Raw genomic sequence first — 22,926 nt, 5'->3', positions numbered from 1 at the left:
AACCCAGGAGTTCAAGACCAGCCTAGACAAAATAGCGAAACTCCATCTGTACCAAAAACACAAAAAATTAGGCATGGTGGTTTGAGCCTCTAGTTGTAGCTGCTAGGAAGGCTGAGGTGGGAGGATTACTTGAGCCCAGGAGGCTGAGGTTGCAGTGAGCCGAGATCGTGCCAGTGTACTTCAAACTAGGTGACAGAGTATAAAAAAAAAACCTTGAAAAATGGTGAATTTACCAAAAGTATCAGTTATTTTTGGCTTAATATGTAAAACCGCACTTTCCTCCACTGTTTATGACACTGAAATTCCACATTTTCTATTTAAAGGTGGCAATCCAAATTTGGTTGCCATTTGAATACTGTCTAGGGAAATACACTTGCATTTTCTTAAATGTTAAATATAGATATTTCTATTACAAGGAGAGTCTGTGAAGTAGAATGTTTTATATTGCTTGGTAACTTTTTTTTTAAAAGGAAAAGATTTGTTTGATCATCTGCACCATAACAAGATTCAACTGCGGTTTTGTGCTTAGTGTGGCTCGTACTGCACTGAAAGATGGTTTCAGATTGTTAGTTTTAAGACTTTTCTTTAAACTGACTTTTATATAAACGTAACATTTAGTATTTATTATCGGTATCTAAAATTTCACCAGTTAAATAAAATATTTCTGAGTACCATTGGTATACCTCAATATTTAATTATATTATTTTTTCAAAGTTAATAGGCACGGAAATACCCTCTGTGTGAATCATGCAATTTTTTCTTACTTTGTACGTGATTTAAAAAACACTACCAAAACCCAAAACCCCTCTCCCTTAAAATTCCTTAATAGGGACATCTTAGACATACCCATCCTTTATAGCTTACCTGCTATTTATTGAAACAGCAGCCAGTCCATCTTTCTATCTTTCACCATTTCATATGTGGTTAGCCTTGGCAGGTTTGCTGCAAATAAATCTGATTGTTGGTTTTAAATTGCATGCCTCACTGAAGCCTTTAGTTATTTGAGCAAAAAAGTGGTAATAACTTCTTATGTGTGATGTATCTTTTGACTGTAACATAATTTTATTCTAGAATCATGAAGACAGTAAAGCGAGGACCTGACTTAATGATACTGAGGAGATTTTTTTTTTTTTCCAATAGTAGAAGTGTTCACTTCAGTTTCTTAGCCAATTTCAATACGGATAATTTGTCTCTTGGCTTGAATGTTGCTTTTGTTTTCCCTTAATTAAAGACCTTTGCTTTTGCAAAAGCTGTAGCATAGTAGCATCAAAATACATAATGTGCTTATTTTCTAAATTCTTATATAACTGTGACATTGACTTATAAAGATGAGTTTTCTGTTTCTATTTTAAAGTTACTTTTTAAATTTTTACTATTTTTTTCTGTATATACAAGACATACATCTATTACTTTAAAGAAAAAATAAAATGTATTATAAAAGACACACAATTTGATAGTTATAAAAAGACTTGTGTTCTTCCCAATATTTTATTTAAAACATGTAATTCTCATGAACATGTTCTACTTTTTCTTCAGACCTACAGATTTTATGTACTGAGAACATTTTAAGAGAACTTTTTAGTTATTACTAGGGAATGAACTTAATTTCATTGTCAAAAACATTTATGTCTTGAAAACAAAGTTTGACTTAAAATTTCAAATTTGTATGGAAACAGTGCAGTGAATTATTTATTAGAACAACATGGCCAAAAATAAACATTACTATTTCAGAGGACCACACTGGATGAGATTTTCAGAAGCATAATGATTAGAGATGCACTTTAAAATACTTATTTTTAAAAGGGATGTTAGGTCAGTAGCATTTTTACAAACATTAAAAAATTGAATAATGATATTAGTTCTATTTGCAGATGACATGATCTTTATATGTAGAAAACCACAACAATTCCACACACAAAAAAAATTTGTTAGAGCTAACAAATGAATTCAGCAAAGTTACAGGATTAAAAATCAACAGATAAAAATCAATAACATTTTTTATATACAAATAAGTACCTAGCTGAAAAAGAATTTAAAAACCACTCCCATTTACAATAGCATAAAAAATACTTAGGGATAAATTTAACCACGGAGGTGAAAGATTTGTACACTGAAAATTGTAAAACATTGGTGAAAAAAATTGAAGACACAAATATATAGAAAAATATTCCATTACTCGATCAGAAGTATTGTTAAAATATTTATACTACCCAAAGAAATACAGAAATTTAATGCAATAACTATCAACATCCCAGTGGCATCTTCACGAAATAGAAAAATATAATCGTAAAATTTGTATGAAACCACAAAAAAAACCCCAAATAGCCAAAGCAGTACTGAGGGGAAAATGGTAGAAGGCATTACACTTTCTGATTTAAAACTATATTACAAATCTATAGTAATCAAAATAGTATGCTACTGGCCTAACAACAGAAACCTACACCAATAGAGCAGAATAGAGAGCCCAGAAGTAAATTCAAACATACATGCTCAAGTAATTTTACACAGGAGTGCTAGGAGGAGACAGGTGGAAAGAGTAATCTCTTCGAAAAAAGTGCTGAGACAGTTGGATTTCTACATGCAAAAGAATGAAATCGTATGTTTATCTTACACCGCACACAAAAATCAACTCAAAATAGGTAAAGACCAAAATGTAACACCTGAAACCATGAAACTTCTAGAAGAGAACATAGGGGGAAAGCTCTTGGACTTTGACCTTGGCAATGATTTTTTGGATAACACACCAAAATCCCAGGCCAAAAGAGATAAAATAAGTACATGGGACCACATCAAACTAAAAAGCTTCTGCACAGGAACGGAAACAATCAACAAAATGAAAAGGCAACTGATAGACTGGGAAAAAATATGTGCAAAGCATATATCTGATAAGGAATTAATATCCAAACTTTATAAATAACTCTTATAACACAATAGGGAGAAAACAACCTGATTAAAAAGTGGGCAAAGGACATGAACAGACATTTCTCCAAAGAAGACATGAAAGTGGCCGACATATATGTATGGAAAAGTGTTTAACATCACTAAGCATCAGGAAATGGAAATTAAAACCACTGTAAGATATCACTTCACTCCTCTTATCAAAAAGACAAGATATAACAAATGTTGGCAAGAGTGTGGAGAAAAGGGAACCCTAGAACATTGCTGTTAGAAATGTAGATGGGTATAGCCATTCTGGAAAATAGTATAACGGTTCTTAAGAAAATTGAAAATAGAACTATATGATCCAAATAAGATAAAATCACCACCTCATAAAGATATCTGCACCCTCGTGTCCATTGCATTATTCACAATAGCCAAGATATGGAAATACCATAAGCATCTGTCCATGAATGAATGGATGAAGAAAACGTGGTATGTCTATAGGCACACACATGTATATACATACAATGGGATATCATTCACCCTTTAAAAAGGAAGGAGATCCTGCCATTTGCCATAACATAGATGGACCTAAAGGACATTATGCTAAGTAAGATGAACCAGACACAGAAAAATATTACATGATCTCACCTACATGTAGAATCTTAATTTTTAAAAAAAAAGGTCAAATATTCAGAGAGAGAGAATAAAACAGTGGTTACCGTGGGCAGAGTCAGGGGAAGGGGCAGGAAATGGGGAGATGTAGGACAAAGGATACGAAGTAGCAGATGTATAGGATGAGTAAGTCTAGGGAATCTAATGTACACGAGGACTACAGTTAACAAAATTGTATTGTATTACAGATTCTTTTTAATAAGGAGATTTCAGCTGCTCTTGTCACAAAAATACTATTTGAGATGCTGGGTATGTTAATCGGTCTCGCTATAGTAACCATTGGACTATCTGTACACATCACATACCATCATGTTGTAAGCTTCAAGGATACACAATACAAGTTATTTTTAAGATAAGGAAAGTAAAATTCTCCTTTTAGCTCAGAAAAATAAAATTAACCCTGCAGGCACAAATATGACATATGCATGACTATATATCCTAAAATTATTAATATTTCACTTAAATTTTCATAATGGTTCATAAGAGATTTTTATGCCTGTGATCAGAGAACATGGGCACTATTATTAAATTATGCATTAAGTAATTACAGACATATTTAAGCACATAAAATTAAGATTTTCTGGGTTTTTTTTGTTGTTGTTGTTTTGTTTGTTTTTTTGTTTTTTTTTCCCACCATGCTGGTTCAACTCTTGAGCTGTGGAATCAAGCTATCTTTGATTGCAGCCTGATATTTCCACTTTCAACCTGTCTGATTTTGGCAAATTATTTGTGTCTAATAAAAGTGAAAGTAATTATAGTACCTATTAATACTTTGTAGACTTGTGGGTAATAAATATCAACTTTACCATTATTATTATAGTTATTGTAATTTTAGCAGTAAAAGACATAACTTTTCTGTATGAGAATTTTACAGAGTCATTTATTCATTACTTATAGGTATTGCAAGACTAGATGTCTTTATGGATGTTAGGTGTTATAATTATGATACTTTTCTAATTACAAGAATAATATATATTCACTTTTTCTACAACATACTTTTCCACCCACTGAACAATATTTTCTAGACAATAATTTATGAATCTACCCACATCTTTTAAACAAAGATATACAACTTTATAATACAGATATAATGACAATTTTAAAAGATCAGTTTATCTACTTATATGCATCTTGGGGTTACATTCTTTGGTTGTCGTTGCCAGAGCACTGCTATACCCGTTGTGTTATTGTTTTTATATGTTTAGATATTTGTAGAAGTATTTCTTTTGACCAGATGTGTATGTTGTTTTGCTGGATCATAGGATACACACATTTAAGCTACAAATTGATAGGCTTAGCAAAGTTTCCTGCCAAACATTTTGGATTGTTTTTCCTCACTACTCATTTATGCAAACCGTTACTAATGCTTGGTGTTATAAATCTTTTACTGTTTTGCCAATTTTGTAAGTGAAATTTGTTTTTATTATGTTGATTTGCGTTTAATTATAGGGGACATAAGAGGCTTTTTATATGTATTGGTTATTTACATTTCGTTTGAATTGTCTATTCACTTCCTTTTTCAATTTTACCCTTTATTGATTTTAGAAGCTCTATATTTGGATATGTTTTATCTTCTCTGTGTGGCAAACATTTTCTCACAGACCATTTCTTCCTTTGCTTATGGTATATTTTCTTATGTAGAACTTTATATCTTCATTTAGTCAGATACATTAGGAATATCTTTGGCAGTTTATGAATTCATATTATTTTTAAATGTTGTAATTTCAAGATTATAAAATAGTCCCTCATATTTTCTTTTAATCGTACAACTTTATACTTCTGTTTTTTCTCTCTTTGGAGTTTATTTTATGTATTTATATGTATTTTCCTGGCCTCTGTGTTTTGTGCTCTTCGTTTCTGCTGTGAGGACAGAGTAATGACTCTGCTCTGATAGGCAGTTTGGCAGAATGTGACAGATGTGCCACAGAATCCCAGAACTGAAATGTCTGTTCTTACCAACAACAAGAAGAGAGACAGATTGTGAACTAGCACACAAATGGAGTTTTTTGTGTGTCTATCTCTAACAACATTCGTTGAATAACTACCATTAGCAAAAATATTCATTGAATAAACATCAGGTTCAAGTGTCACATTAAAATATTATAAAAAATAACATTTTATGGTATATTAATGTTGCTTTTGGAGTGAAATTCCTAAAGAACATACATGTAAAATGTTGAGCTCTTCATAAGGAGTGATATGAAGTTTTTTCCCCCCAGATCTCTGAAACTTTTTGCCTTTTAAAAGTAGTGTTCATCTTTTTAATTTCTTCAAATATGCTTGACCCCTCCCCGAGTTCTAGCATTAAAAAATGTGCCGCAAATGCAAAAAAGGATGACTGCTAGGGCATATTTTAGTAGAATTTGAAATAGGTGATGTGAATTTTACTGTACTAAAATCCTAAAGATTCATCCCATTCATTTCTTAGTGAAAAAGTTCAAATTAATGCTTTGTGCCTTCCGATTCAGACCTTTTCCTACCTGATCTTGTCTTGGTTTGTGTTCCAGTCTTCAGGAACCAGTATTACTGTGGACATCGCCGTCATGGGCGAGGCCCACGGCCTCATTACCGACCTCCTGGCAGACCCTTCTCTTCCACCAAACGTGTGCACATCCTTGAGAGCCGTGAGCAACTTGCTCAGCACACAGCTCACCTTCCAGGCCATTCACAAGCCCAGAGTGAATCCCGTCACTTCGCTCAGTGAAAACTATACCTGTTCGGACTCTGAAGAGAGCTCTGAAAAAGACAAGCTTGCTATTCCAAAGGTAGGTAGTAATGACCTACTCCTTAAAGGGTTAAACTATTTTTTTTTTAATTGTCTTCTAGGCCTCCTTCCTGTCACCTCAACTCCATCTGCAGATTAATATCAATGACTCAGGCAAAATGTGTTGATCATGGTGACAAAAGTAATAAATATTTAAACATAAAGACTTCTGTCCTTATACTTGATAGTTTTCTATACATAGAAAATGTATCTTTTTATGTTACCTCTTTTATTTAATCTTTCATGTTACATGCAAGAAGTTTTTTCTTCTATATGCCAGATGCTTTTCTAAGGTGATAAGGATATTGCAACAACAACAACAAAACAAAAAAAGACATAAATCCTTGCTCCTTTCTAGTGCAGATTCTGTTTAAAATTCGTTGACTCCTAAAACTGAAGGTTCTTTACTCTTCGATTTTCTTGAATGATATACTTCAAAATGCCCTCATGACTTTCCAATACACAATCAGTTTTGAACCCAGAACAGTTTTAGTCAATTATAGATTACTTAAAGTGAAATATGTCCTTAGTGATTTCTATACACATATATTTTATATGTAAAAAGAAGAAATTACACAAATTTATTCTTTTTACATATATGGTATGAGTTTTACGAAAGTCAATTATAAGAGGATGCTCACTCAGTTTAGATCTCAATATTAATTAAAAATAAGGCATATTAAAGACAAGAAAATCAGAGTGTCAGTGGTCTCTGGTATATTCAGCACAGTTACTTGTTTAGTAGACAGTCAGCTATCCCTTGGAGCTGGTGGTCAGTCAGTAACACCTGTGCTTCTGCTGTTGTGCGTCTCTTCTCTCAGGAATGTGATCTTCATAACTTTGTCAATAACATATTTACATAGTTTCCTTCCAATATGCAATTCCCTAATAAAGATATACCTAAGTATAATATGACAGTAAGGAAATGGAGAGAGAGATTAACTGGTTCCTTCAGGTCTCAAAATAGACCTGAGGTCAAAGACAGATTTAAGGCAAGAAACCTGGTATTTAAGAGTGTTTGACTTTTTCTCTTCCAACTGAATTACCTTCTAAGATGCACATTCAGATGTTTAAGAGACACTGGAAACTATTTAATGTCAGAGCTATTCTTAAATCCCAAGTGGACATATAATTCATTTCTCAAAATTTTTTACCTTCTTCGGAAGAGCAGAATGTTTTTGTGAACTATGCCTGTGTGGTAGGTTTATTAGGAGTGATTAGCCATAAACAAAAGTGGGTTGTGGTTCTGTCTATTATGACTGTTGCTGAAGTTATAGAAAAAAGACCTTCAGTTTAACTTTTTTTTTTTTTTTAAATTTTTAGATGGAGTCTCACTCTGTTGCTCAGACTAGAGTGCAGTGGCACGATTTTGGCTCACTGCAAGTTGGCCAGGCTGGTCTCAAACTCCTGACCTCAAGTGATCCACCCGCCTCGGCCTCCCAAAGTAGCTGAGGTTTACATGGGATTACAGGCATGAACCACCGCACCCCCTAGTTTAACTTTTAAGGTCAAGACTCACTTTAGAGGGTTGGTGCTCATCCTAGTGATCCCAGACTCTTGTCTCAGTGCAGATGACGCTACATGTCCTGTTTAGGATATGGTGGGAGAAGAAATAAGAAGGGGAACAGCAGGTTGGCCAGCAGGGTCTCCTATTAAGAGGAGTTAACACTGATGACATTACTCATATCTCTGATGTCTAAGTTACATTAATCATAAGAGAAGTGGTGCATTTTGTGAAAGACTTACGTTCTTACACTGAGCTCCTTTCGTTTGTAAATGAAGGTAATAAAGTCAATAATACTTGGGGGTATAGACTGTGGTGCAAGGTGATATAAATTAATTCATGCTCCCAAGCAAGTGACCTTTGAGGAAAAACTTCTCATAATAACTAATATGTGTGTATAGGTTTGTAAATCCTGTTGAATAAATATAACTATAAAATTATCCCAGAGGTAATTGACTCACTCCTATAATCACATATTTGTATAAGCATTGAAATAAAGACCCTAAAAGGTTATTTATTTATTTATTTATTTATTATTTTTGTTTTAGACAGAGTTTTGCTCTTGTCACCCAGGCTGGAGTGCAGTGGTATGATCTCGACTCACTGCAACCTCCGCCTCCCAGGCTCAAGCAATTCTCCTGCCTCAGCCTCCTGAGCAACTAAGATTACAGGCACCCACTACCACACCAAGCTAATTTTTGTATTTTTGGTAGATGGTGTTTCGCCATGTTGTTCAAGCTGGTCTCAAACTCCTGACCTCAGATGATCCACCCACCTTGGCCTCCCCAAGAGTTGGGATTACAGGCGTGAGCCACTGCGCCTGGCTGCTGATTTTTATAATATGCGTTCATTTTGGCCAGATAATCTTTTATTAAGTTGCTGAGCACTCAAATTTTAGATAGGTGATATTCAACCAATATAATTTAGTCAATTCACTTCTAATGAAAAGCTCATTTTCTTCTATTATATTACATAAAATTTAAGAGATATAAAATATGCTTGGTAATGAAGTCAAGTCTCTTTCCTAGCGCCTGAGAAGGAGTTTGCCCCCTGGCTTGTTGAGACGAGTTTCTTCCACTTGGACCACCACCACCTCGGCCACAGGTCTACCTACCTTGGAGCCTGCACCAGTACGGAGAGACCGCAGCACCAGCATCAAACTGCAGGAAGCACCTTCATCCAGGTGGCATACGGCTCCTGCTGGTTTAATGTCTCTTAGAGAAGTTACTTACCAAAAATGAGTTGTAAATTACAAGAGAAGGAAGGCTAACCCATTACATTTGGTTGGAGGTCAGCTTTGAACATGGAAAGGGTACATGGTTTAAATGCAGAGCAGTATAGGGGTTAACATCAGATAATTAGGTTTAACATCTGTTGTGTGACCCTAAATATAAGTGGAAAGCATGACCTGATGTGATCTCTGCCATTGTGACCTTAGAGGGGAAGGGTTAAGCTCCAGGGCAAAGGTAGGTAATTTTATCTACATTGAGATTCATACTGGGATCCTTAAATCAAAAGTGTCTAACTTGACATTTGCAATTGATATGACATGCCCCTAGCCCAGTCACTAGCCTCCCCCAAGACCAGCTGTCTTAGCTTTGTACAAAAGACAAAAGAGCAAATCAAAAGCAGATCATCCTAAGAACACCTAGATAAGTGCAAACATTTGGTAATTTAAACTTTTCTGAGGATATTAATTCTAATTTTTCAAAGCAACTTAAAAGACAGAATTACCAAAACTAAAGAAAAGGTTATATTAACATGTAAAAAGAATTTTGAAGAAAATAGCTAAGGAAAGTGCATTTAGAAGGAGATACTGTGTCCTTTTCTATTTAGAATAAAAATATTGTACTTATCATACTTTATTCAAATCCATTAATTGTGAGACCATTTACCATATGATTTCAGGTTTTTAAAGCACATATATCAGTTTTATCAATAACCTAATGAATGAAAAATATCCACATTTATGTCGTATTACATGATAGCAATATCAGAAGTAATTTTCTCCTGATCCTTAGTCTGGGATATAAATAAACCACCATACTGAAACTAATAGAAATATTTCAGATTATAAGAATTTAATGACTGCTGACTTCTCTTTTTTGATTAAAATTTTTTAATTGGTTTCTTCCATATTATTTGTATTCTAAAAAATCTGTAGAATTGGAAGCAAACTCGGCCGGGCTTGGTGGTTCACACCTGTAATCCTAGCCCTTTGGGAGGCCGAGGTGGGCGGATCACGGGGTCAGGAGATCGAGACCATCCTGGCCAACACGGTGAAACTCCGTCTCTACTAAAAATACAAAAATTAGCCAGGCGTGGTGGCGGGCATCTGTAGTCCCAGCTACTTGGGAGACTGAGGCAGGAGAATGGCACAAACCCGGGAGGTGGAGCTTGCAGTGAGCCCAGATCGCACCACTGCACTCCAGCCTGGGCAACACAGCAAGACTCCATCTCAAAAAAAAAAAAAAGAATTGGAAGCAAACTCAAATGTCATTATATATTTTATATGTCAGTAAAATTCCACTCCATCCTATTACCTGGACTTTTGTAAAACTTGTAAACACAAGAAGAGATTATGCAGTGTTTCATGAAAATTTCTTGAAATTTGAAATTAGAAGTCAATGGTAATATTTTTCTCTAAAAATATTGATCATTGACAATTGCTACAGCAGCAAATACTGATAAATGTTAATAGTATTACTGTTAACTATTGCTTAATAAAGTGAATTACATTTTCAGTGTGTATCATTAGAGTCTGCCTATTCTGCCAATGCACCTTGCTGTTTCCTGTCATAGCATAGGTAGTGCTTCATGATTTCCTTCCCATAGAATGACTATCAAAAATCCACTCATGCCTTGTCAAATGTCTTTCTTTCTGTTATTCTTTGTTACTTCTAGTCAAATCCTATTTCCCCTGCTTTTCTCTTCTCTTAGTCAATTAGATGAACTTGAGGGTTTAAATTGAAATCATGACAAGGAAAAAAGTTCCAAGAACTTTTAAGAACTTAACGCCCGAGGATCTTGTCATTCTTCTTTGTAAAATGGATACATCCAAATATTTACAATAGAGATAAGGAGTAGCATATGATTCCATTCATTCTCATTCTCTCATTCCTAAAAATACTCATAGATGTCTTGCCTGGGTATACGTTTTCCTCACTGCCTGATATACTATCTCATAATCTCACTGTCCTGTGAAAAGTACTGATGTAAAATCTGAAAGCAATATAATTTCTTCATCATTGTGAAGAAAGGAAATTCATTCTGAATAGAATTTGATCCCTTTAAGGAAAAACCATTTATAAGTAAGTGGCAGTAGTACCACCACTAAATACAGCTAGTTTTGGCTTGATCATAAATCAAAGTTAAAACCTTCTTTTGAGTTTTAGCCCTGAAATTTCTTCCCTTTTAGCCCTTTTATTTATTCCTTCCCATATCTGTTCATTTATTGGGTCTCTTTGAGGACTACATTGATCAAAAGAAGAATAAGAGTGAGAAATAAAAATTAGGAACACAACTTATATTCCTTTATATATACAGCTGGATAATTTACTCTGGGTAATTTTAAATACAGTCTTGTAGAAGGCACACTGGACTGAGAATCTGAAGGGTCTGGGCCCTACTACTTAGAAATGTACTGTGTTCTTAGAGGCAAGTCATTAGCCTGCCAGAGTCTCTGTACCCAATTACAAGGAGTCATTAGGAAAAAGGGGAGCTTGGACATAATTGGAGGAGTAAATTAGATGGAAGAATACAAGTAGGTGCTTTAAAAAATAGGCTTTAGAGAAATAGAAAAAGCTGAAATACATCAGAGCCTAAATCATTCCAAGTTGACCTTGGAATTGACCCTTGCCTGTATATTCAGGCAAAAAGAAAGCAGTAAACTTGGCAAAAGAGACAGTTACCTGATCAGACTTTAAGGACTTAGAATGGAGTCATTGTGGGGATAATAAGAGCATAAGACCACCTTTGGGAAGAAGATTGAGATCTTCCATCACAGGCACATAGATAATTTTCCTCTGCTGTGCCAGCATGAGGAAACCATGTAAAGCCTTTCCTAAGCTGTTCTCCTTTACAGAATCCAAATATTTCATATTCATGAAATTTAAACAGGAATCCGGAAATAAAGAACAACGATGAAAAGCTGAAAACTGTAAGGGTCTCACAAAGCAATATATGAAAGCACCTGTAAACTATAATGCATTTATGTATAATATAATACATTGATTTATTGTATTAATAGTAAAATACAATTATTGTATTAAGAATATGATATGACTAGGATGTTATTTATCTTGAGTTCATTAAATCTGCATTTATTAAGGATACTCTAATGTATTTTGCAAACTTTAAAATGAACACATTTTAAATATTTTTATTTGAAAAAATAGTAAATTGTTGAGATAGCCTTCATAATATATCTTTCTGATATATTAAAACATTCAGTTACTGTAAGGCATTGTCTTTAAAAAGTCTACTTAGAAAAGTAAAAGTAATAACCTATTCACTGTATTATGTAATGAGAACTGCAAACATTTAGGCCACATATACATTATATAATAGTTGTTCACAGTAATCAGTCAGTCAATCCAGCAAAATAAATTAAAAGGGACCAGCACCACCAGAAAATAGTCAGTGTTGTAATCTGTTTCAGATCCAAAGTTTCTTTCATCTCATTATTTCCTAACTACCAAGAACTTGTGAAATACGTAGGATGTGCTTTCTGAGAAGGATGTCAAACAAATATTTTTATGCCTTACTCAATTGCATTTTATAATTGCTGAAGGTCATACCACATTTCAAATGTCCTCATATATGGAAAACTGCTATTAGAAGTGGGGAGAAAAGATGAAGTTTTAAAATACCTGGGTCAATAGTTGAAGAAAAAATCTCTCTGAAATGGAAAAAAAAAAAATTGAGATAAGAAGTGTCAGAGTGTCAAACTGACCTCAACATAAATTACAGATCTTACCCATTGCTGAATTTACTAGTAATCAAAGGATACAGACAATAGTAAGACTCATGCTTAGCATGCTTTCCTTTGAGAGGTCTATTAGTGCAATTTTCTGAAAGTCCCTTTATTCCACATTAGCACATGTTCTGGTTTGGATTTAGCAGTCAGGGTTCTAAGCAATGCATGCATAATATTACTTGCACAGAGGGAACCATTTCAGCTCTGGAACCTCTCCAAATTCTACCGTATTAATTATAAACTTATATGGCAATCTCCATGCATCCGTGAGCCCACAATTCTATGGATTTTAGGTGTTTTACGATAAGCCACCCAGACAGACCAGGCACATCTTGGTTACATTGCCAATCTAAGATTGTCAAAAGATCAAATTGTCAAATTCTATTTATGTAAATTATAGATTGTACCCAGTACCAAATTTACTAGTGCTTGAAAGGACACAGGTGTTAGCAAACATAGACCAAGCACTTTTCCCTTGGAGCAGTCCAAGATTGCCAACACGACTTTCGAAATTCCCTTCTCTCCCAAGTTAGGATGGAGTCTATTTCAGATTCAATGTGTATAAATTTTGAGCAACACATACAGAGAAATTTTGTCTTGGAATACCTCCAAAATTTATAGCCCATGAATTGCATGACTTACATAACATTCTCTAGCTCAGTTTTCCATGAATCTATTAATTCCACATTTATTTACAATAAGCAACCTAGGCAGACCAAGTATATCCTGGTAAATGCATTTGCTAGATGAAGATTCTGCATTACCTTTCACCTAGTACATATCATCAGTATGGTTAGCATCAGCTCCATTGTTGGCATGTCCCTTTTGACAAATTCCCTTTTTACAAGGGAATTTGACTAGATAATCACTTTTTTCCTAGGTTATCACCAGTAAAGAGAAATCATAAGCTAAAGGCCTGCTGCTAATCATTTCCGTCACAAGAAAATAATGCAAAAAAAAATTATTTTTGAATGATTTCATGGTCATTCAGTTTTTGAATACAAATCCACCAAAAATAATAGAGTACTGAAGTAAGCATTATGACATTTACAGCTTATGTAAATTCACCCGCATCTTAACCAGTTAATCTGCAAGCCTCTTTTAGAAAATGCAATTTTAGAGTACAGTCAGAAGGTGTTTAATTTTTATTAATTGGATAATAAGAGGTTATCTTTCCTCTTTGTTAACCCAGTATGGTTGATGAGTAACTGCTATATCCCTGCAACAGAGATTGTTTTTACATAATCTGTTTCATCACTGAGAAGTACAGTGGTTCTGTCACTGAACCTGAACCAATACTCAGATTGGAAAATCTATTACAGAAATGATGGTTGGGTTCTGGCAAGACTGGCCCAATAACTGATGAATAATTTCTCTTATTTTCTTTTAATTCTCTCTTGTCGGTGCTGTTAGTCCTGATTCTTGGAATAATCCAGTGATGATGACCCTCACCAAAAGCAGATCCTTTACTTCGTCCTATGCTATTTCTGCAGCTAACCATGTAAAGGCTAAAAAGCAAAGTCGACCAGGTAAGTAACTTAACTGGAGAAGGGTTCATACTGTAAGTGTGGAGTCATAGAGCAAACCAGACCATAAGTGTTGAAATATTCTGAGGGTGCCCTGTATTCAGTTATGTTTGGTTTGTCTGTTCTAATAACCAATTAGTTATTTTTTTAAAGCCTCAATAACCAATTATTTAAATTTCTACCTTATGTGATACAGATTCCTTCAAAGTTGTTGTATCAGATTTCCTATCTTGAACTAATTAGATGCACAGGAAATCACTTTTACCATCAAGGATCATCTCTGGTAGCATCATCTCATGATAGAAATTCCAATTTTTTAGTATCTATTAAAATTGTTTTTCAGGAGTATGATATATGACTTCAAGGAAGTGTTTCATTTACTACACATGAACTCTGATAAGGAATTGAGATATCAAAATTAAGAATAATAAAGCTTTAGATAGGAACATGAAATGATATTGGGGAAGACTACCTCATTTGTTCAGGGTTCTTGCTCACCCAAACCTGTAATAGGAGTTTTTGTGAGATTCTGTCTCTGAATTGCCTTTCCCCTAGAAGCCCAATTAAGAATCTGGGATGTTTCCTCTGACCTTTCCTTTTTGGAATCACAGTTTCACTTCTCAGTATTACAGAAAATATCAATGAGATTTTCAGTAACTTCCTTAGTTTCTTAATCTACTGCCTTTAGCAGTTTAAGAGTTCATCAAATGGTTAAAAGTAAAACTGCCCACTTCCCACTGAGATATGAAACATTCAAGTTCTGGCTGCCATGGCAACCCCAAACTCCAATTTTTATGTCATCAGCCTCATGACATTGCTAAAAGCTCTGCTGGCTTGCCTCCCGAATAGCTGCACCCCTCTGTCTGGATCCTTCACTTCTTACTCCATGCCAATAGTCAGTAAATCGTGCTATGAAGGGAAGAACAGTTTACAAGATTTGGGCTCACCTTTCTGAGGTTCTCCTCTTTATGGGAATCTAGTCCCTCAGCATTGTGTGCTCTGCCTCGATAACTTTTTTGTATCATTTTATTGGAATTACATCAGTAAAAGAGATCATTAAGCTAATCTACTTTTCCAACAACTAATCTGGTCCTCTCTGCTCTTTAGAAATGCTCATTAAATTTTGCCACTTAGAAGTTATTAATGACCTGCTAATAAAATTGAGCTTTCACCAGGGCCAGGCAATGTAGGATAATGTAGGCAAATACTTTTAAATTGAGATATTCCTGAAGGCAAATGCGGATTAGCTCAGTACTAAGAAGAATCATCTGGGACTCCAACAAGGTGGAGAAACTGCATTTGAGAATTCCACATTAAACCCAAGAGTCTTAAAGGAGCGCTAAAGTGGTTTTAGGTATGTAAGGCCCCTTGGCTCCCTACAAAAATATATACAGATACTTTTGGAAGGGAAGCATCACCAGTTAAGGGCCATGAGATTTTATCAGATCAGATTCAAACATAGAGCTTACAACCAGGATCACTAATTGCACAAAGAAACACCATGAGTTTGAGTTAACAGAAACAAAAATACAACTTTCTAGATCTGTAAAAGGATGAAAATATTTAAATTAAAATTTAATTCAAAAATTTACATATTTAAGAAAAAATAATAGCAATGAGAAAAGACGTAACTGCAGAGCAGCTAAATATAACTTTTGGAAATGTAGTCAAGGAAATATTAAATAGCATAGTAGACTACTGAATTAGTAAACTGGGTAGAGAATGATCTGAAGAAGTTATCCAGAAAGCAATACAGATGAAAAATTGGAGAATATAATAGATTTTAGGAGATACAGAAAAATTAGAGAGTCTAATATACATGATATGTGTAATCAGAGTTTTAGTAGCAAATAGAAGACAAAAAATACTCAGGAGAAGCCTAGTAAATGGAAAGAAACTCACACGTAGATACAAAATAGTGAAACTACACAACACCAAAGATACACACACACAAAAATCCTAAAGTCTACCAGAGAAAAGACAAATTTCCTTTTCAGGAAAGGCGGTCAGGCTGAGAGCAGAACTGTCAGAAATACTAGGAGTCAGAACACAGTAGAATATTTTCTTCAAAGCTCTGAAACAATATGATAACCTAAAGTTTTGTGCCTGGCAGTTTCATCTTACAAGAATAGGAGCGAACTAAAGACAATTTGAAAGAAGTCAAAACTTTACGATCTGCCAAATCTTTACTAAAGGAATTTATGATGGATATATTCTAGAAAGAAGCGGAAGAAGAGAAAGTTTGGGATCTAATAAAAATGTTAAACAAATCTGAAAACCATAAGTCAATCCAAACAAACATTAAATTCATAAATAGTAGTATTTCCAGATTTGTGAATAGTTTTTATAAGATTTTTTAAGGACAGAACTAAAATTTCAGACAGTAATAATATGTAATTCAAGAGATGAAATATAAATTTAAGTGTTCTAAATCTATGAGTAGCTCAGAAAGGGGGTTCACATGAGAAAACTGAGGAACAAGAAGGTTAAGTAATTTGCTTTCTCTAGGTCATACAATGAATCCGAATACTTTCTTTTGTCCTAATGACTTCATACTAGAAACAAATGAGGATGACAAATTGTCATAATTTAAGGTTAGGATTTTTTTTGGTTCTGACTTTGGGTAGGTGTAAGATAATAGAAGGATTTGGTTTTCTCTCCCTGTTTCTTTGGTTTAGTAATAACACAAAAATTATTGAATAACCAGCATGATAAGATCAAGAAGCTGAAAGTTATGATTAGGCAGACACTGGAAATAACAGAGCAAATGATGCAACAGCCTCATATTCCTGTGTCCTGATCCCCAGTTGGTATGACTGCACTTTAGAAGAAAGAGCAAAGTGTAAAAGGAAAGGAATGTTCACATAAGATACCACATGTGTGGTAGGAATGAGAGCCACAGCCATAGCAAGAGTGCCCTTCCATTCTTGCCATCAAGTGCATAAGACATTTCCATCATGATCATTTTGGAGTGGATTTTTCATTGTGGCATCTTTAGACAGCTGTCACAGCACAGCTAAAAGTTTATAAAATAACCTATATCCCAGGCATGCTGAATCTAACTGATTAAATTCCTAAAGGTCTGCCAAAAGAGACAAAAACATCTATCAAGAATCAGAGAGCCGAAAAGAGATTACAACTCTATCCTAATCAGATAGGCCCTTCTGCTTTAAAATCCTTGCTTCCCTGTTTGGGTTGTTGATGGAGCTAAGTAGTTGTGACATGTTTGATGCAGTTGACTGTGATGCATCCTGGTTTTCCATAAACTCCATGGAAAGAAGCTGGGAAGAGCCCCCTCGTGGCAAAGAGTGTAAGCAAATGGAATCAAATGAAATGTGAAGAGAGTCTGAGGAAACACGTAAGAGCAATAGGCAATGAGGTGGAGAGAAAGCGAGTATGAAGTAAGAAGAGACATACAGAAAGATAAATACCCTGTTTCCAGAGAGGGCTAATGAAATCTGTTCTTTGCGCAAATCAAGTAAACAGAGTGTCCTTTAGTTCAGTCAATCCATGTTAATTTTAAATAACTGAAACACAAATTATTATGCAGTTACTAATATAAAATAAATGAATGAAATCACATAGGACTCCTTTAATTGAAGCTTAAAAGCAGGAGATTCAAATATAATTTGTATTTTCAATTTTGCTCCTCTAGTATGAGTCACTGACATTATGGAGCTACCATGATACCATTCTGCTTTAAAAATTCCTTGAATTTATAGTTACTGTATTTGCAGTAGTCCTTTCCCGGATTCTTGTAAGTTTGGCTGCCGATTGCAGTGATAACAGATATCTCTACACCTATAATCTAGACTGTTTTTCTTATACAAAATTTGAAAATATAGAGAACTTTAATTACGGTATTCTGATTCTTTTTCTTTGGCATTCTCTTTAGATGCAATTTCTGCTTTGGAAAAAATATTCAGGCTGTCCATTTTCATCTGGGCATGGAAAAAAAAGATGTCTTTATCAGACAAGCTGGTTCCTTTTTTGTTTCATTAAAATTAAACTGAGAGAGTTTTATAGCACAAAACAGATGGATTCACTTAAATAATTCCCCTGCAGTATTGTTTATTTTCTCTCTTTGATTGCCCAAAATTCCTTGTGTCCTGACACACATTTTCTCATGCTCTCAGGAACAAGGAATTAAAGGCCGAATTACTCAAAGGAGTTGGCATTTTAGACTTTATTTTTAAAATTATATTTTTAATTCTTCGTTTTTAAGTGTTTTGATTTTAAGTATTTCACATTAGGACAGTTTGAATCATTCAAAAATTTATGTTTCATGAGCTATGTCTTCTTCCTGGAATCTGCTAAAATTACTCAAATATAAAGTGAAGATAAACATTAATATATTTGAGAGAATGCATGTTTATCTGAATCTCTTCAGTCATGTGTGAGTGTGTAAATGTGTGAGTGTGCGATGTAAAATTAGATGAGATTTTCAAAGGTTCTAACAGTCATCCCTCTAACTTTAGACATGATTACATTGAAAGCATTTTAGAAAATTTGTTTTTGAAGACTTCCAAAGGTTATTCCTCCCAGTTCCTTAGATTGTCCTCTTCCTGTATCTGAAATCATTTATTTATAGTTTATCCTTTCTATAAAGAAAATTTGGTTATTATCTGCATTTATCTCCCTATCTTTTTGAAGACCGATACGGTCTTCAAAACATGCATGTACATCCTAATTCTTTCTGTTTTTAAACTTCAAGTAAACTATGATAATGCACACTGGGAAAAATAGTAGTTTGGCTTTGGGAAAAAAAGAGAACTTACACTTTTATAACTTTAGCTTCTCACCTGCAGAATAGAAATATCCCTGCTTCTCATGAGTGTTGCCGAGAGTTACCCTTTTTTTTTTTTTTTTTTAATTTTGTGAGACGGATTCTTGCTCTGTCGCCCAGGCTGAAGTGTAGCTGTGGCGTGATCTCAGCTCACTGCAACCTCCACCTCCCGGGTTCAAGTGATTCTCCTGCCTCAGCCTCCAGAGTAGCTGAGATTACAGCCATGTGCCAGCATATCAGGCTAATTTTTGTATTTTTAGTAGAGATGGGGTATCATCATGTTGACCAGGCTGGTCTCGAACTCCTGATCCCAGGTGATCCCCCCTCCTCGGTCTCCCAAAGTGCTGGGCTTACAGGCATGAGCCACCACGCCTAGCCGAGTTATGCTTTTAAAAGTGTTCAAAATATGTAGACTAATACTACAGAAGCAGAGCTTCTCTATTACAGGTTTATTTTAAATTTCATCCCAGGCAGTAAATTTGATGTCTTAAAATCTGCTTGTTTGTTTAAATTTAGTTAATCTGTGAGTTCCAAGAACTCTAATGGTTGTGTGAATTTTAAAATTTGTGTTTGAGAGTGAATTGCATGTATCTGAAGCAATCAGCTGGCAGCTACTAAAACTTAGCAATGAAAAAAATCACTCTTCTCATAAATTGCCTTCAGAAAAAACAGGGTGTCAAGACAGAAATGGACAATGTTCTCATGGGCTTTGAACTATTGTTCTGTTAAAAAAAAAATTGTGTAGAAAACTGTCCCAAAACTCACAGTTTACTATGAGAACAACTAAGGAATTGCCTAACACAGTGTCTATCAGGAATCTCTTTTTCTTATGACACAGCAATTACTTTTAATTGCTGTTTTTGCAATTACTTTTCATTGCAAAAACCACAATTACTTTTGCACCAACCTAATAAAACTTTGCCCTGGCCCTACCCAACCCTATCCAGACTTGCCCAGCAACCTCTCTGACCACGTTCCCTGCCCCTCTTTTTCCTTTTTGCTAAGCTGCCAACCACTGACCCCCTGACTGCTCCTCTGACATCCCCCAGGTATGTCCCTCTTTCCTGAACATGCTTTCCCCAGCTACTTCTCTCTAAATGTCTTCTGTATTTCATGAGGCCTCTCTTCAAATTTTACCCACCCCCACCCCTTCCCAGCCAGGAAGGCCTTCCCAGTCCATCCTATCTAAAGAGCATTTATGTTCTTCCCTGCCTTCTACCCTGTGCATTGTTTTCTTCCTCTTATTTGAATTTAAGTTAACTTTTCTTTTTTATTGACTTTATTTTTTTAGTTTCTGTCTCCCCTAAAGAGGTGGGAGCTCCATTAAGAGCAGGGATTTTATTTTGTACCCTACTCCATCCATGGAGCAAGACTCACAATAAATACTTGTTGGATGAATAAATCCTTGAGATACTCAGTACAGATACCTTGCTAAACTTTCTACCACATCTTACTAGGATTCAGCTCCTTAACGGCTATGGTACCTTTCTAAGATTATCTGGAGTTGCAGTCTAAATCCAAAAAGTGGTCAAAATTAGACCAACCCTTTTTAACCTTTACATCACAGCACCCATCTATGTGTAATAGTATTTGTGAATACCATAGCATTGGAGAAATGAGAAGGGATTTTGAGTTTTAAAACTAGATTTCCTTTATTTTATAAAATTATAATGAGAAAAACTAATTATAAGCTATTGGAGATAATATTAAAAATTGAGTTTATTCTAGAGTTTCCAAATAAAATATTTCTTTTTTAAAAAATATTTTCAACCAGTAAATAATTCACAGCAAACTTGGAACCCACTTGCTGCACACAATCATACATTGGCTGGGAAATTCTGAGTTAAAACCTTTGTGAACTTAATTTTTTGTTTTGATTTGTTTTTGGCTCAGGATACTATGTAATGTGAAGGCTTGTCGTTATCTTTGGAAAAATAACTGAGTCTTTTTAATAGAAGTAGAAACCCAAATAAAAACCATTAGGCATTACATAAGGAGCAATGCAAATGCTGCCTAATAGGCCATTGATTTTACTTCCCCCTTGGATAGTCTCTGATAGAGGTACTGGCTTATAAGCCTCATTTTACTAAGAATAGCTGAGTTTGCTCTATATTCTTCCAAGTACTAGTACTGTGACCTTGGGAGGGTTTTTTACACTCTCTGGGTCTAAGTGGTTTTGTTTGCTTAGTATAAAGGCTGGGAGGGGGTTGAGCTGCTGGTTAGGAATTAACAATAGATAGGTTGAGAAAGAACTAGAAGGGAGTGCTGCTCTTCACACTGAAGCAAGGGGGGAGTGAGATTTCTCATCTTTAACAACAACAACAACAAAAATAAATCACAATAAATTAAAAAGAAAATTATACACACACACACACACACACACACACACACACACACACACACACACTCCCTCAACAAACTTAATATTCTTTTCACTGGACCAGAAAACCTTTGGTGTGACAAATCAAACTTTTGAGGAAGCTACATCCTGGAAACAAACTTTGCTGTAAGCCAACTGCCAGCTAACCGCACACATAATTTGATGATGTGAAGGTGGATGGCTGTAAATTTTCCTAAGTGGTGAGAAATAGAGAACGACTTTTAATAATGTCATTTCATTTGCCCTACAGTACATTGTTCAGCCATAAAATCATGAAAACCAGTAAGCAGGTTTTTGGCCAGAAGTTATTTCTCTCCTTTTTTCCATTTTAATTGCAGGCTGCCTTCTCTGTGTTTGGGAGAGAGTAACTTCAAAAGATATCTTCCTTGTCTTCCAACAGCCACACTTTGAAATCTAAGCCAGTGTCCTGTAAAACTCTTACAATCTAGAGTAAATACAGACAGTTTGGCACAAATACCCACACTTGAAATGGAAGCTTTAGGTCTATTGTTTGATCTGAAATGGATTATATTACATTTTAAAATGTTTTCTTCAAAAATTTTTTCGATCAAAGCAATCTTTCACACCAAAAGGTCTTATTTCACTGAAACTGCGAGTTGTTAAGAAGGTTAATTTCCTCTCAGTAATGCATCTTCTTTATTTACATATTTTAAGCATCTGATGCCTGCTGAACTCTGCCCCAGATACTGGTTAATGTTTAAAACAATAGCAGATCCTGTTCCTGCTAAAACCTTCACAACCTAAGAGAAAATCAACATATGAGAAAATTTTAACTATTATTTCCATGTCAGAATGACAAGAAGAAACAAAAATGGGAGGAGAAAATAATATCCTGTCCTGAAGTTACTCCAGGACACCAAGGCTTTGACTGTACGTGCCAACATTGCCACTATTTTTTTATGATGATTCATTCCTCCCATTGAATGCTGTGGAGACACCCCAACCGCACTGGCTTCAGATGTTGCTATGTGGAGGAGGCCAGCCCAGTGACCTGAGCAGGCACGTGGTTGTTACTGAGTTTGTAAGAGTCCAGGTGAAGTTCAACAGTTGCAATTTTGCATCTTAAAGACATTTGTTTAGTTACTTAACTCTCATTCTTTCTCAGGTGCCCTTGCTAAAATTTCACCTCTTTCATCGCCCTGCTCCTCACCTCTCCAAGGGACTCCTGCCAGCAGCCTGGTCAGCAAAATTTCTGCAGTGCAGTTTCCAGAATCTGCCGACACAACTGTCAAACAAAGTCTAGGTTCTCACAGGACCTTAACTTACACTCAGAGTGCCCCTGACCTATCCCCTCAAATCCTGACTCCACCTGTTATATGTAGCAGGTAAGGATTTTTTATGAACTGAAGTTTAATAATAAAATTGATGATGGTTTTCCCCTAGAAATACCTACCACCAGCCCACGCAGCTTG

At 35.1% G+C, this 22,926-nt stretch overlaps 1 protein-coding gene across 1 annotated transcript in view; it reads left to right on the top strand.

Annotated features, from left to right (window-relative positions):
* Positions 1-3,579: 3,579 nt before the first annotated feature.
* LOC116273109 (cGMP-inhibited 3',5'-cyclic phosphodiesterase A-like) overlaps positions 3,580-22,926 on the top strand; it is a 34,138-nt gene continuing 14,791 nt past the window's right edge. The window contains exons 1-4 of the mRNA XM_031662050.1: positions 3,580-6,320; positions 8,852-9,006; positions 14,215-14,330; positions 22,620-22,839. Of these exons, the coding sequence (XP_031517910.1) occupies positions 6,099-6,320; positions 8,852-9,006; positions 14,215-14,330; positions 22,620-22,839 (713 nt within the window). The 5' untranslated portion in view covers positions 3,580-6,098. The remainder of the gene's footprint in view (positions 6,321-8,851; positions 9,007-14,214; positions 14,331-22,619; positions 22,840-22,926) is intronic.

Source organism: Papio anubis, unplaced genomic scaffold (genome assembly GCF_008728515.1).
Source record: "Papio anubis isolate 15944 unplaced genomic scaffold, Panubis1.0 scaffold364, whole genome shotgun sequence".
Classification (NCBI taxonomy): Eukaryota; Metazoa; Chordata; class Mammalia; order Primates; family Cercopithecidae; genus Papio; species Papio anubis.
Note: the sequence above shows the minus strand (reverse complement) of the source record. Positions and strands in the feature narration are given on the sequence as shown.